A 16,432-nucleotide genomic window follows, 5' to 3' on the forward strand; every position below is an offset into this window, starting at 1 on the left:
ACCAGAGGTAAATGAACCTTCAGACTACTTTAGAGCAAGCAGATCACCTTCTGTATGCTGCTGTTGTTACAGTATGGTATACATGTGAATTGTATGGCATATATACTGCAATATGGTGGTAGTCCACACCAAGTCTTGGTCCAAGTCATCTGGCATAGGCTACATTGCTGAGTGACAGAGTCAGACATAATGGTGTTCACCAAACAAAAATTACTCAAGAAGTGGCATAAAATCAAAATTGACATAAATTGAACAAACTTAAAGTGGGGTATGACTGTGTATATATACTGTATATATATATATATATATATATATATATATATATATATATATATATATATATATATATATATATATATATATATATATATATATATATATATATATTTTTTTTTTTTTTTTTTTTAAGACTTCTTCCAGGTGGGGCCTGATGGTGGCCCAGCCGTTCTGGCGCAGGCAGTGTTTATAGTGGCGCCATCTTGCATTGGCTCATGCTGCCCCCCGGAACTCGTTCTTGATTCGCTTGGACGGCTTCCTCTAGAGTCCGGGTTGATGGGTGGTCTTCAGGACAGCATGTGGGTAGTTTTAAGCCACTAGGCGGTGACTGAAAAATCCGAGTGGTAGCGTGGGGATTCGAACCCGCGTCGTCCATCACGCGGTGAATGTGGGCCCAGTACTCTACCAATTCGGCCATATGAGGCAAGTGGTTAGAATGCAGCAGTAAGCTCTTAACAGTTTAGTGTGTGCCATTTCAAGTGCAAATAACCCCAGTAAAGGACGAGGCAAAAAGCACTACACTAAGGGTTGTGCATCAAGAGTTAACAGTGATATTAGGTCCCTCACCACTCTCAGTATTCTAATATCCACAAAGAGAAAGAAATTAAAGTATCTCAAGCTTTACAGAGATATCAATTCTTTATCGTGAGGAGAAAAATAAAAAAACTGAGTATGAATACATTGCCTCACCATTGTTTGTAGCTGGCCATCCACTAAGAGTATTCAAGAACCACCAGTGGCATTAAAGTAGAAGACACACTCCTTGTTAGCCTCCTCTTTTTGAATACTGACACACTGATGAATCATAGCAATCAAGTGGTATTTACATGAACAAAATAAAGTAAACAGGGCAAATTGATATTCATCTACAGAAGAATTCTTACCAAAACACTATAAATTGAATACTGAATACCTTCTAAATACTAAATATACCCTGTACCCATTACCATATATACTAGAAAGATGAACAAAAGAAGTGATGACAAACAATAAAAGTAAAAACAACAGTAACAAACTACAAGACATTTTACACCTATACAGGATGGCGCCCGCGGCCCACCTAAGATGACTACTGACTATAAGTTCAATCGTGAAAGAATTTACATCAACAGACCAACACTAACTCAACATGGATGAAGAAAATAAAAATGAAGAGCCAAGAATACTACTGACAAAGAGGTTACCTAAAAGCAAAGAATCCATCCTCAGGCAGCTGTGAGTTGGTTGTCCTAGCTTGTTGGTTCTGTTCCTCCTGATGCTGCTGTCCTCTTTCTGATCCTCCTCCTCCTCCTCTTCTTTTATTTTTTCCATCTCCTGCTTTGCTTCCCTCTGTTCTTACTGCCACATAATATTACATAGGCTATTACTTCCTCTTCTTCCTCCCCATTGTCCCTCTCTTTTTGTTAACAGTTATAACAATGTATAATGGCTGGGTTCCTATTCATCAATGCTTCCTATTCTTCCTCCTTTACTTGCTGATTTTTCTTTTTATGTGTGGTCCATAGTATCAGTAGGCTCTTTGATTGGGATTGGTGGTCAGCTGCAGCCTATTAGTGGTGTGGGCAAGTATTTATTTATAATGACGATGTTTATGCTTGACTCATGCTGTCTCCTGGAACTCCTTCATCCTCTTCATGGAGTTTTGTGAAAGCTTGATAAGTGGTACCTAATCAGGTCACTTGGTGATGGCTGAAAATTGTCAGCTGGAAATGGCGGGACTTGAACTCAGGTCTCTGGATCATCACGTCCACACGCTGACCACTCAGCCACCTTTGTTATTGTTGTTGTTGTTGTTGTTGCTGCACACTAGGTAGCTCATTATTCCTCTTCTTTGGGCACTGCTATTATAAAAAATGTACAATGATCACTTTTCTTCTTTTCTTTTTGTTGCTGTATTTTGCTGTTCATTCCTCCTGTTTACTTTGTGCTGTTCCCTCTATGTTTTGTTTGCACTGTTCCCTCTACTGCTGCATATTAGGATGAGTGTGCTGCCACCCTTACTTTCCCCCTTGGTTTGCTAGGTCAGTTCGACCATCCCTGAGCTTCGTCATGTAACTGACAGGGATGAGCTGTAGTAAACTGCAATGGAGAGAGAGAAAGGGATTAGGTTATCCAGTGTTACTGGGTGTGTTGTTACTGTGCTGTCATATTTATGTTACTTTGATGATTCTTAGTCTGTTGTTGCTGTTTTATGTAATTTCCTCTCAAGTCTGCATTTTCCTTCCTTTGTCTTTTCTTCCTTATCAGTCTCTTATATCTACCTTTATTCCCTCACATTTTTTGTCCTCATTCTGAATATATACAGCCTGCCACAGAAAGACAAACTGATCTGGTCAGCTAGACAAACAAGAAAGCATGCAGACAGTCCGAGCAGGATGCTAGATAAAAACGGAAATACATTCTTTTACCACTCATAGGCATACACAGTAATTCAATCAAAACTAGTCACATAATAAAAGAAAAACAGCCTGTCAGTCATATCACAATAACTTAACATAGAAAAACAAGGCTGACCTGTCAGCCACAAACTTACACAAACACACACACATATCTCCTCATGATGCAAGACTAAAAATAATGAAACCTCATAACTATAAGCTAAAAATCCATTCCAAAAAACATGCCTCAACCAATGGAATGGACTGGAGGCTTCAATATTAGGTGCCAAAAAAATACCATGATAAAAAAAAGGTACTATTTAGCCCAAGACATAGAAGACCTCAATATCTGAAATGCTTCAACTATGAATAACTCTGCAGGTACACAAACAGGCACACATACGTTTTGCTCAGCGATGGAAGGTATTGCATGCAGAACAGGAGAAACAGGGGAGGCGGCAATGAGATCCACGGTTCAGACACTCGATTGGCCAGTGCCACAACAAACAACTCAGCACAGCGCTCAGGCGACAGCATCTTCCCCGTACGCTCCTTCCCAAGGGACTGTAGAGATGTAAGTCAAGGGTAAGCCGTGAGTGTACTGGGGCAGTGTAAGTAAGAGATGCGTGTGTGTGTGTGTGTGTGTGTGTGTGTGTGTGTGTGTGTGTTTGGGTGCAGTGTGTGTATGTTGTTTGATGTAGGGTTCATTGATTCATTGATTGGAGTAGCGTCATGGTGCTGCAACTACAGTTGTCATATGGCATGTCTGCTGGAGGGATGAAGTTGATAGTCTAAATTCTGACCTTGACTTTTCTCCCTTACCACCTTACCTTCCCTTCATATGGCTAAACACAAACACACACACTCTTATCTACCCTTCTCTTTGCTCAGTCTAGCTCTCTTCATCATCCCTCCTTGCCTTACTCAACTTCTAGCCCCTCTCCCTCCCTTCATCTCTTCACATCTCAGCACACACTCCTCTCATCCTTTTCTCCACAGTTCTCTTCATATTCTCTCTCCTTCACTCTTACCCATACATCCCTGCCTTACATAATCTCTTTCCCCTCTCCATCAACTCATCTCCTTAAGCCTTGACATATATACTCTCTCACCTCATATTCTACAACACCCGTCTTACCTCTCCCTGCTTCTCGGTGAAACAGACGTTGGTTAGGTTAGATTCAGTGGGCCCTACACAAGCCATGGTGATGTAGAGCTGCTGTCCAATCTTCTCTGTGCGCAAAGCCTCAAAGTAGCCCTGTAATAAGGGAGAAAAGGACTGTGATTGGAGTAAGCAACACAAAAAAGGAAACTACACTTGAGACATAAATAAGTGATAGAAAAATAAGTACACTATATAATGAACAGAAAAAAATAAGCCCTGAAATGTTCTCTGATCAATATTCCTTTTTTTTGGTTTGTCATTTTTCATCTGAATTTTTTTCTCTGTCCTTGGGCAAGTAGAATATCTCAAATTCTAAAAATGAATAGTCACTGTCAGTCCTTGTTTTCTAGTAAAATAAAATAATAATAATAATTTGATGCTGAAACAGGAGGATAGGCAAGAAAATAAAGTAAATTAAAGTATAGCATCTAAGAGGCGTCAAGGATGGACTTCACAATACAAGATATGACTGTTGATATGTTGCCTCACAAGCCCGGGTGGCAGTCTGTTAACATGGGTACTCACGTGCAGTGCGTGTTTAGCAGCCGTGTACGAGGCGGAGAAGGGCACCCCAAACTTGCCGGCAATGCTGGAGGTGACAGCAAAGTGGCCGGGGCGCCCCTGCTCCAGGAAGTACTTGCACGCCATCCGGCTGAGGGCAATCGTTGAGAACACATCCACATCAAACAGATCCTTGTCCACACCCACCTCGATCTCCTCCCATCGTCCTCTTTGGGACCGGCCGGCATTGTTCACTAGAATATTCAGCTGTGAGGGGATGAAATTTTTTTATGAATTTATTTAAACCGGTAGCAGAGGGGATCATGTTTCTTAATGGTCCCTCTAAGCGAGAAAAATGAGAAAAAATCATCCCTCACACAAACCATTTCACAATATATATCAAAGCCTTTGTGATCAGATTATGTATCATCTATTTGCTCCACGGTAAAGCCACAAATTTGGCCCGTTCCTGCTACCGGGTTAAGATTTCCTTTTCTTATCATTGATAGGGGGGGAATGCCACCATCAAATTTGGCTAAATATACATGTAAAACTCTTTCCAGACATCAGCATAGTTGCATATGTACATACAAGAAAATCCTGGGAAGAGGGAACCAATAAGAAGCCTAAAGAGTTCCCAAAGCAAGCTGAAGGATCCTCATGAGAATGGTTCCACTGGTTTGTTCCTGAAGGGAAGGATAGATGCACAGTGAAACACTTGGGAGTGGAGTAAACAGATTATGGAGCGAGGTACAAGAAATATCCAGCTGGGAGATGCAAGACTACCAAGTTGTAAGAGTATTTAAGACCAAGATTGACCCATTCATGAAGCAAGTAAAGGGGCAATTTATGAGCTATTGTTGGCCTTCTGTCACACCCTATTAGTATCAGCTTCAGTGAACCAGCTTTTAATTTTTTAACTTTTTTTTGCAAGGGAGGTAGCTCAGGGGCAAAATATAAACAAACAAAAATAAAAGCCTACTGTGTACTGCTCCAGCAAAAGAAAAAGAATGAGAGGCCGGGAAAAGTCAGTTTCAGAAAGAACGGTAATATACAAGATGGTGCTAGATGGGACGGTAATATACTAGAATGATATGCTCCAAAGTAATGATGATATGGGTCCAACATGCCCCCACTCACCTCCCCAAAGTGTTTGAGAATCTTGTCAAAGGCTGGTTGGTGTTGATCGTACTGCACCAGGTCCAGCGGCAGCACCAGCACCTCCTCCTCCTTCACATGACCTGTCCCTGGGTAACACAAGGCAATGTTAGGAAGTCTGAAGTTCTTCACCTTTACCAATCACCATCACTCTCCCCAACCTAAACATTTACTCCTTCTTCGTCAGCTTTATTAGCCCATCTTTATATGGGATCACTGTTCTTGATGACTGCCTCCACCTGCCTCTATCACCTGCCTTGTTAGTATTTAGACCCTCCTTTCTCATATCCACTGCTATGCAACCTTCCATCTCGTCTTAGGTCTTCCTCTCCTTCTTCTTCCATGTACTTCCATTTCCAGTGCTATTTTCTCATCACATTCTCCATTGTTCCTCATGATGTACCTGTACCATCTAGGTCTTGCCTCTTGTGTTTTCTTCGAAACTTTCACTGCCTTGACATATGCTCCTCTCACCCCCCATTCTTCAACATTCATCTTACCTCTCCCTCCCTCTACTTGAAATAGACATTGGTTAAATTAGACTCAGTGGGCCCTACACAAGCAATGGCGATGTCTAATCAATGTCCAATCTTCTCCATGCACACAACCTCAACTCATAATTGATACTCTTTTGAATCCCTCACATCATAAACCTGGGAACATAGTGAGTAGTTACTTTTTATTTGATTTTTTCCTTACCACAAAACAAAAACTACATAGGTAAAAAAACAAAAACATCAATAATTTTGAATTAAACTGAAAAAATATGCTTTTAGTATATTTTGAGAACTACTGAATATAATCTTAATCTATTTCCACCTTTTGAGTACTGAATATAATCTTAATATACTTCCACCCACACCAACACTCAACTTCCACCCCCAAGAGCCACAACTAACCCAGAAATAGCTTACTGCATCCAAGCCAACCTCTACTCCTCCCACAAGCAATCTCTCCACTCCCAACACCATTATCTCCACTTTAATGGCACCACTATAAACACTTGCCTGCGCCATGATGGGCTGGGGCCGAATACCATCCAGGCCCCTCAAGCAAGCCTACCGGCGCAATCTCTCCACTCCCAACACCATCATCTCCATTTTAATCTATTTCTCCCCACACTAACACTCAACTACCACCCCCAAATGCCATAACTAACATGAAATAGCTTATTCCATTTATGCCAACCTCTACCCCTCTAACCAGCAACCCCTCTACCCCCTCCCCCACCATCACCACCCCCATGACTCACTCAGACACTGCTGCTTTACGTCATTGAGCTTTTCCACTGAGCGTGCTGAGAGGACCACTTTGGCGCCTGCCTTTGCCAGCTTCACCGCCAGGGCCGCACCAATGCCACTTGACGCCCCTGTGACCCATACCACCTGGCCCTTCAGTGTCTCTGGGTAGTTGTAGAGGAAGAGGAAGGGATGCAGGTGTTACAAAAAGAGGTATTTGTAGGTGACATTATTACACTATTTATATTTAGGCTTTACTATTGTCTCAAAGTGACTTTCTCTTTGCCTATCATTACAATACAAATAATTTCAATCCCATGGCACACATCCAAAAAAATACAGTATACATATTCCTATGATAGCAGCCATTTACCTGCTATGCTATACATCACTATCATACTTTTAAGTAGCCTCCTCCTTTTACTAAGCCTTCTACCTTAGAATAAAAATTACAGGTAATGACATACTGTAAGCCATCAGTCACCTTCCTTCCCTACTTCCCTTCCTCAACAAAGCACTCCCACACTCACCTGGTTGTTTTCCAAAGAGCTCGTAGTACTTCATTACAAAATCACAGTCCATGGCAAAGACAAATCTAAAAAGGGTCAGATATTCAATAGTTTGTACACACTTAGGCACTGCACTCTAAACCTTTGTGTAAATGTAGAGCAAGACAACCAGTAAAATAAAAAGAATAAAACCTCCTGAAAGCCATTATCAAAGTTTATCCTTTACATATCTAACATACAATAAGTATTTTATGCAGTGCTGAAGCTATTTTTCAGGTAAGCAAGGGGTAGCCATAGAGCTTAACCACATTTTATGACGTTATCAACAGAACTAGATATTAAAATGGACACCAAAACAGACAAATAAGTCCTTCAAAATGCTCTTTTGATACACTTTCCATACATTTATTTAGTTTTCACATCACCATCTGAGAACAGCACAAAAAACATGTCATATAAAGCCACATAAGAGGACCACAATATATATTAGTGCTAAAATATGAATAAGTCTGTCTTCTCTGGTGCTTTCAGCTTTCACAATAAATATTTCTAAAGGCCACAAAGGAGATGAGTTGGGTTATCATGTTTATTTTTTATGTTCAAAGTGGTGAAACATTGTCAAACTATCACTAGGCTCATAAAATCACCCATTGAAATACCCATAACTTCTACAAAACCCTCATCAAATGTGAGTATGTGAAATATTTGAAAATAGGTACCATACTTTCATGCCGTATCCTCAGTAAACTGTTAACATGTACTCTTAAATAAAAATCAATCAATCAATCAATCAGTCAGCTTTCATTCACGAAATGTACTTAGTAAAATGTAAATATGTAAACAAACAAAAATCAGTCAGTCTATCAATCAATCAGCCAGCTTACAATTCACACCTTACCTTAAAAATGCCACGAAGAGCAAGACAACAACCAAGGTGACCAGGTGACACAGGCCGAACAGGTATGTCACGCCCCCCAGCCCCACCGCCACCAGGAACCAGTCAATCATCTTCACCACAGAACAAGCTGGGACATGATAGGACAGGTTATAGTAGTAGTAGGGAGACAATGTATGTGATTAAACCTTCTCAATGGCAGCAAGATTAATCCTTTGACCAGAGCAAACAGTCACGCATTGATACTTTTTTAAGTCCCTCACATCATAAACCTGGGAATGTAGTGATTAGTTTCTCTTTATTTGATTTATTCCCTACCACAAAACAAGAAATAGGCAAAAAAACAAAAAGCATTGATGAAATTGAATTAAACTGAAAAAATAAGCTACTGAATATAATTTTCCTTGCTTATCTAGTTTAACTAAACTTTATTTTAGCTCTAGAGACCCACTAATCTCTATCAATAAAAAGAGTGACAATATAATAGCCCTATACTGTCCCTGTCTAAATCCTATGAGTCAGTGAATACAACTACACACATCAATGAATGGCAAATGTCTACAAAATGACATGACCAGGATCTTGTATTTTTCATCCACCTGTCATATATAGTCAGCAAAAAATCCATTAGTACTCACCTGACCAACACAACACCAAGTCTAGATTTTACTCAAATTCTATTCAGTCAGTCCATGGGTGTTTGATACTTTTTTGCTGACTGTACCTGAGTGGAGATATATCTAAGGAATACACTTGTCAGCTACATCAATATGCTGCAAGTAGGAAACGATGACCTCACACTAACACAATAAAATTACATGTCTGGTCATGCCTCCATCCCTGATAATTTTCCCCCTCCCCCATACACATAAAGTGATCACACATAAGAAGCATATAAATTATAAGCCCGGTCATGCCTCCATCCCTAATAATCCCCATAAGCTGTGGACCAAACCCATTCTCACAGGTATGTCTTTTTACCTCAACGTACCACAATGATACTACAACCCCCAAGGAAACCCCAATGTATGTATAATGTATTTTTAACCCAATGAGGATGAGGTGTCTTTTACCCCATGAACATGAAACCTTTTTTACCCCAATGTCCCTGATTGCAAACTGTACTCCAGTGTTTATCAAGAAAAAAGATGACACCTTTTTACCACAATGAACACTGGGGTACAGTTCACAATCAGGGATCATTGGGGTACAAAGATGATTCAGGTTCATCCCATTTCCACCATTACAGTGACTAACATATACCACCTTCCTTCTCTGCCCTTAATGGGTTACTGTTGCACTATGCCAAAATATCATATCCTGCCTAATATATTGACTGACTAGGTGAGGGCAGTCTCCTGAACCAGTATTACTTTGTGGTTTCATGGAATTATTGCCTCAGAGTGTGGTGTCATGCTATTCTTATCCGGAAAACGTTAAAAAAGAATATGTGATTTTAATATAATAAGTAGCGATAGGTTACTCCCCTAGGTTGGGTTAGGCAGGCCATGGAGTATGTAATAATATAGAAGCAAAAAGTTGTTGCTGTTTTCATTGCATTTCCATCAAAGTAACAATTTTTCCAGAGGTTTGAAGGTTAGTAAAAGCTACGGTATGTATGACAACAGAAGATTGCTTTGTGAGGTAGGGAGCAAGAAATGGGTGCACTAATATAACCAGTCTTAACCTCTTACACTCCCTTTTCCCTTCTCCCTTGGTATCCTCTCTCTCCCTTGTTCTGTCTTCTTCTCTGGCTTCCTCTCCTTCTGTTCACTTCCCATCTCTCTCCCTTTTGCTACTGTACACTCCCTTTTGTCTTCCTCTACCTTTTTTTTTTAACTTATTTCGTTTTCTCCTCTCCTTTGTCTTTCCTCCTCCTTTTATCTCCCATTTATTTTCTTTAGCTTTCCCTTTCTCTCCTCTGTTTCCTTCCCTTCTTCTTTCCCTTTTACTTTCTTTTGCTTTCTCTTCCCATCGTGTCTTTCCTCCCTTTCACTGCTGGACACTCTTTTTTATGTTTTAATGCATGACAACTTCTGTTATCCCTTCAGCTGATAAGGACGTCACTGGGAGACCCTCATCGACTGACATATTTGCGGTTATCTATGGTTGTCATTCACTTATAAGCATAACCTAGCTTGTGCTAATCTTGGTACTTCACTTGACTAACCTCGCCTGTTAAATCCTTCACTGTTACCTATTGTATATATAGATATTCACCTCGGCTGCCGCGACGCACAGCACAACGCGTCAACGACCTCCCCAACAGGTGTCAGCTGCCAAGAGGGAGTCGCTCCGTGGTGGGTGTCGGTGCAGCCTCTGGATCGGCGCTTTCCAGTATGATCCTGCTAGGAGAAGTAAAAGACTATTGATTAATTAAGTCATTGATGGTTTATTGTTGCAAAAGTACACAACAAAGGAGAGGGTAGGAATACCTACCATCCCGACTCCCAGGGGGTTCTCAGCTTCCCTTAATCAAAAACTTCTTATAGTGCTATGCATCTCCCTGTACTAGCTGAAGTTATGCCTTGGTATTAATTAATGACCGACTGGTGCCAATTTTCAGCAGAGTCTTTAACTATTTTTAAATCTAACTCCTTGGCTGAGACATAGCTATACAGGTAATTATTAAGCTACTGTCTGTTTGTTTTCCTATCAAAGAAACACAATATATCATTATAGCAACTTGCAACAATAAACTATCAATCAATCAATCAATCAATCATATTTTCAGGAGTAAAAAAAAAGTCCTTGAATTGGATTTTCAAAGCGTTTCCATGACTGTTGAAGGTTTGTAGAAAAGATATATGAAGAGATAGTGATGTTTCATAAGGTAGATAATGAGATACTGGCACGGTCCTAAAACGAATCTTTACCAATTCATGTTCCGAATCCTAGCTCTGCGATTTCATCAACTCACGTACCCACTCCCAAGGTGAAGGCGAGGCTGACGCAGCGCGTGAACTGGTGACACCTGACAGGGGACTGACTCCGACTAAGGCGAGGCGGCCCGCGGCAGCCGGCAGGTGAGGGGCGAGGACGGACCAATTATTATTAATTATTTTTACCGACGCGCGCTGGAGACGTTGAGTGAGTCATATAATGTTATACTTCCCTGCGCGTTCTAGCTGATCGGTAACACTTGATACAGTCAAATGAAGGAATTCCTAGAAGAGTATAGATGGAGAGATGTGACCATAGCTGGGCACGATAACAGAAAACCTTATTCCCGATAACCGATAACTAATAATGAAAAACCTTAACGGCGATAACCGATATTCGTTAACTAGAGACACAAATATAGGCGATAACCGATAACCGATACCCGATATAAATCCACAATTCCGATACTAGCTAGCGATAAGTCCGATAGGCGAAAACGATACTATATTGATATTTCAGATAGAACAACATTGATGAATTAAAATTTTCATTATCTGTATTTTAGGAAACTTACAAAACCTTAAAACCACACGTTGACACGTATACATATGGACGTTAATACTAGAAATGCCTGAACCGGTGTTGTGTTATTTGGCGTCCCCACCGTCAAAAATTGTTTACAAACACTGGTCTCTCGTGAACGGTGCATGCTCAGACCAGCAAGCGTAGACCGGTACAGTCTCACAAAGCTTTTAAACCGTAATTAAGAGTTGCTGGAAGGCTGAATCAGACATATACCTACCACCATCCTCGCTGTTTCTAGGGCGACACTCTGTACGAGTTGTATTTATATGTACAGAGTGTACGTCGTTCTAGAAACAGCGAGGATGGTGGTACTGTATGTCTGATTCAGCTTTCCAGCAACTCTTAATCTGTTAAAAAAGCATTGTGAGACTGTACAGGTCTACACTTATTGGTCTGAGCATGCGCAGTTTACGAGAGACCAGTGTTTGTACACAAAAGCGCCAGCTTTTGACGATGGGACACCAAATAACACAACACCGGGTGCCTTCAATACCATGACATGCTCACAAACAAATATGGAATATCAAATTTGAGGCAGTGAATAATCATTTTTGGGGCAAAGTTAAATGATTTTTCTCTATGATATATTGATTTTTGAGTAGCATGAAAAAATAACCTAGTGTTTTAATTTTCATGACCTAAGTATGAAATCTCATCACCGAAGATATTTCAAACCCCGAAGTTTTTTCATACAACACCGGGCCACGCATGCGCAGTAAGGAGACAACATTTTTTTCCTGAGAGGCGGAAAAAAAGTAGCGATTATCGCTAGTTGGGTTACAAAAGTAACGAAGATACCGATATATATTTAAATAAGTAGCGGATGGTCGATAATCCGATTTTGTTATCAGCAATAAGGTATCGCGATAACTTATCGCGATAACGCCCAGCTATATGGATGTGACAACACTCGACGCTATGGACCATTATACTACGATGCACATAATGGTTTCTGGTAAAACCAGTGTAATACTTCGCACTCTTTAGGATCTCTGTCTACAGTCAGACAAGTACGGTATCTAGGTGAAGTTGGGAGCATACGTATGTACGTCATCAGCTGCGCATGACCGCGGACACACACTATACGATGCGGCCTGTCCGGCGGCCGGAAAGTGGGTGGAGCTAGAGGCCTTAAGGCAGTGTGTATGGGTGTAATTTGTGCGGCGCGGCCTCACGACAGGGCCGGATGGCCTTCTGTTTATGTTTGAAATTCCGTCCGGCGCGGCCCGCGGCCTCACAGTGTGTGTCACCTTGCGGCGCGGCCTTGAGGCGGGAAGCGACGTTGACAGCCGTGGTGTACACATTATCTACGCTCCACGATGTCTGACGTCTGGATAAATAAAGACTTTTGGATCAGTTTTATTGATCTGTACAAGGGCCATCCATGTTTGTGGAACATAAAACATAAATTGTGTTGTTGTCGTCGCTGCGGCGGTGGGGCTCAGTGACGGCCGCCGCCCGGCATTCCGTGAGACCGCCACATAGTGTGTATGCTTTATCCGAACGACGCTGCTCCGCCCATGCACTTTCGGCCGCCGGACAGGCCGCATCGTATAGTGTGTGTCCGCCTTAAGCCAATGGTGGGTGAAAATCCATTAATCCAGGACACATTGTATGCCAGTGCAACATCCATGCAGGTTACTATATTTTACCTACCCCACTGCCCCATGTATATACCTATCAATCAGTCAATCAATGGGGGCACAACCCTTTCTCATCCCAAGTACTACCCTCAGGCAGGACCTATCGAGTTCCTCAATCCACGAACTCTGTGGGCGTCCCCTTAGCCTCTTCCATAGGATTGTTTCTTACAGAATCAACTCGATGAGCAGGATATGAACCTAGGACCGCAGATTTGTAGGTAAGCACGCCAACCACTTTGACAAATTACAGCCACTTACAAACATGATTAGCTTACAACCAATTGCAGTCACTACACAATTTATTTCAGTTCTTAGTTTTTTTTTTTTTTTGATATCTTGAGTCGGATGCTTTTCTTGACCACTATATATATATATATATATATATATATATATATATATATATATATATATATATATATATATATATATATATATATATATATATATATATATATATATATATATATATATATATATATATATATATATATATATATATATATATATATATATATATATATATATATATATATATATATATATATATATATATATATATATATATATATATATATATATATATATATATATATATATATATATATATATATATATATATATATATATATATATATATATATATATATATATATATATATATATATATATATATATATATATATATATATATATATATATATATATATATATATATATTATATATATATATATATATATATATATATATATATATATATATATATATATATATATATATATATATATATATATATATATATATATATATATATATCCAATAAGATTGAATGATTGCAAATAAATGAAAAAAAAAAAAAAAAAAAACTAACAATAACTTTAAGCAACTTCATGGAAAAATAATCCTTCCTGTGCTTTTGGGAGGCCAATAAATAAAAATGGTAGGCAATATGGATTTTATGGAATAGAATATGTTGTTTGCTTAATGTTACCATTATTATTATCTTCAGTATATCCTACAACCAGCATGATGGAAAGTCAGCACTCGACCCATTCAGCCTGTGAGCTCTAAGTCTGTACTTACGGAAATTGAGGGATGGTGTAATTATATTTTTTCTACTTTCTACAGTTTTGTGAGAGTTAGGTGTGAGGCAGCAGACCAGCTACTGCTGCATTCAGTGGTGAAAAGCGCTTATTTCAGTAACTATCAGACAGTGACGTGTGTGTGTGTGTAAAGCCTTACCTCAACACCAACATCATGTTCTATACTGGTAAGTTTTACATTGATATGGGTGCCTGACATACAGAAGAAACATTATCATAGGATGAATGAAGAAAACTTAACCTGCTTTTTCTTTATTCTTAGATATTGATATTTCTTTGACCCAACACCTTAGACTGGCCTCTGTGTCTGAATGAGGTCGTCTCTATAAACACAGCCAACTGTCTTTCATCCCACAGCATTGCGGGCAATTTCTCTTGATAAGAAAAATAATAATAATTATAATAATAATAATGACAATAATAAACTTCCCTCTGTGCTGTGGCTATGTACAACCATAACCGTCCAAGCTGATATGAACCAAACTCTTGTTCTGGTAGACCCTTAGTTCTCAGGGCCACTCAAACAACAAGGCGCAAGACTAATGCAGAGAGGCAATGACAAACAGCTCCTTCCTCCCTGCCTGTCTCGTATACCAGCATCAATTTTACTTCTCCAGGGCTTCAAAAGAAGCAAGCAGTCTTGTGCTTGAAATTGAGCCTTCTTTTCCTTTGTTCATTATGGAAAAGAAAAACAAATAAATGTAAAACTAATCAAACTGATGACAGTGCTTCCCATGACCTCAAGATCCATGTATAAAACATCAACATATTATAAAAATAATGATAAATGATCACAAAGGAAGAAACCTTAACTTTGTTCAACTTACAGGTCAAGAAGGAAATAATAAATCAGTGACCTTTCCAAATGGCTTGAAAACTGGAGACAAATCTAATCAAACTTTGTACAGTGAGATGCTTGCCTGACTGGCAGAGAGCAGAGGAAGGCGGAAAGAATCAACTTTAAACCACCTGTATTTAAAGACTAAGGAAAAGAGAGAGAGAGAGAGAGAGAGAGAGAGAGAGAGAGAGAGAGAGAGAGAGAGAGAGAGAGAGAGAGAGAGAGAGAGAGAGAGAGAGAGAGAGAGAGAGAGAGAGAGAGAGAGAGAGAGAGAGAGAGAGAGAGAGAGAGAGAGAGAGAGAGAGAGAGAGAGAGAGAGAGAGAGAGAGAGAGAGAGAGAGAGAGAGAGAGAGAGAGAGAGAGAGAGAGAGAGAGAGAGAGAGAGAGAGAGAGAGAGAGAGAGAGAGAGAGAGAGAGAGAGAGAGAGAGAGAGAGAGAGAGAGAGAGAGAGAGAGAGAGAGAGAGAGAGAGAGAGAGAGAGAGAGAGAGAGAGAGAGAGAGAGAGAGAGAGAGAGAGAGAGAGAGAGAGAGAGAGAGAGAGAGAGAGAGAGAGAGAGAGAGAGAGAGAGAGAGAGAGAGAGAGAGAGAGAGAGAGAGAGAGAGAGAGAGAGAGAGAGAGAGAGAGAGAGAGAGAGAGAGAGAGAGAGAGAGAGAGAGAGAGAGAGAGAGAGAGAGAGAGAGAGAGAGAGAGAGAGAGAGAGAGAGAGAGAGAGAGAGAGAGAGAGAGAGAGAGAGAGAGAGAGAGAGAGAGAGAGAGAGAGAGAGAGAGAGAGAGAGAATGAGAGACAGAGATAGAGATTCACACACACTCACTCTCTCACCCATCACACACTCACACACACACACCATACACACACAAATCATCCACACACCCACTCTGACACACCCAACACACACTCTTCCTTCTCACCCCTACACACCCCTCACACAAACACACTAGAATACATGGAAAACACATACAAACATTGAACATAGAGGAATGTTGTTGTAACTTATCCTTCAGAAAATATGGGCAAAACAGAAATTTCTGTATCTTAATCAAGAAAGAAATCTGGAATTCTCACCATCATCAGCATAGAAAAAAAACACATCAACAAAAAACAAATTAATTTTCCTTTCTATCAGTATGGCCATCCTGGGTCCCAGCCATAACTAACACATAGCATTGGGAGGTAACAAATGAACAAAAACAAACCTCCTGGGTCCCAGTTACACCAACACATAGCATTATTGGGTAAAATAAAATGGACAAACACACCTCT

The 16,432-nt window shown here is 40.0% G+C and overlaps 1 protein-coding gene across 2 annotated transcripts; it reads right to left on the reverse strand.

The window, feature by feature from the left end:
• Positions 1–983: 983 nt before the first annotated feature.
• On the reverse strand, positions 984–11,062 carry LOC127008094 (dehydrogenase/reductase SDR family member 7-like). 2 transcript variants are annotated; one of them, XM_050879669.1, is made up of 10 exons: positions 11,045–11,062; positions 10,341–10,465; positions 8,124–8,250; positions 7,247–7,311; positions 6,731–6,880; positions 5,461–5,567; positions 4,345–4,587; positions 3,793–3,912; positions 3,058–3,218; positions 984–2,355 (listed from the first exon to the last, which is right to left on the reverse strand). In XM_050879669.1, the coding sequence occupies exons 3-10, from the start codon at positions 8,231–8,233 to the stop codon at positions 2,274–2,276; spliced, it is 1,038 nt and encodes a 345-aa protein (XP_050735626.1). In that variant the 5' UTR covers positions 8,234–8,250; positions 10,341–10,465; positions 11,045–11,062; the 3' UTR covers positions 984–2,273. The 2 variants fall into 2 exon arrangements, with proteins under 2 accessions (XP_050735626.1, XP_050735627.1); XM_050879670.1 differs by lacking the exon at positions 11,045–11,062 and having other exon boundaries at positions 10,341–10,468.
• Positions 11,063–16,432: the final 5,370 nt, after the last annotated feature.

The sequence above is a fragment of the Eriocheir sinensis genome, chromosome 37, assembly GCF_024679095.1.
Source record: "Eriocheir sinensis breed Jianghai 21 chromosome 37, ASM2467909v1, whole genome shotgun sequence".
NCBI lineage: Eukaryota > Metazoa > Arthropoda > Malacostraca > Decapoda > Varunidae > Eriocheir > Eriocheir sinensis.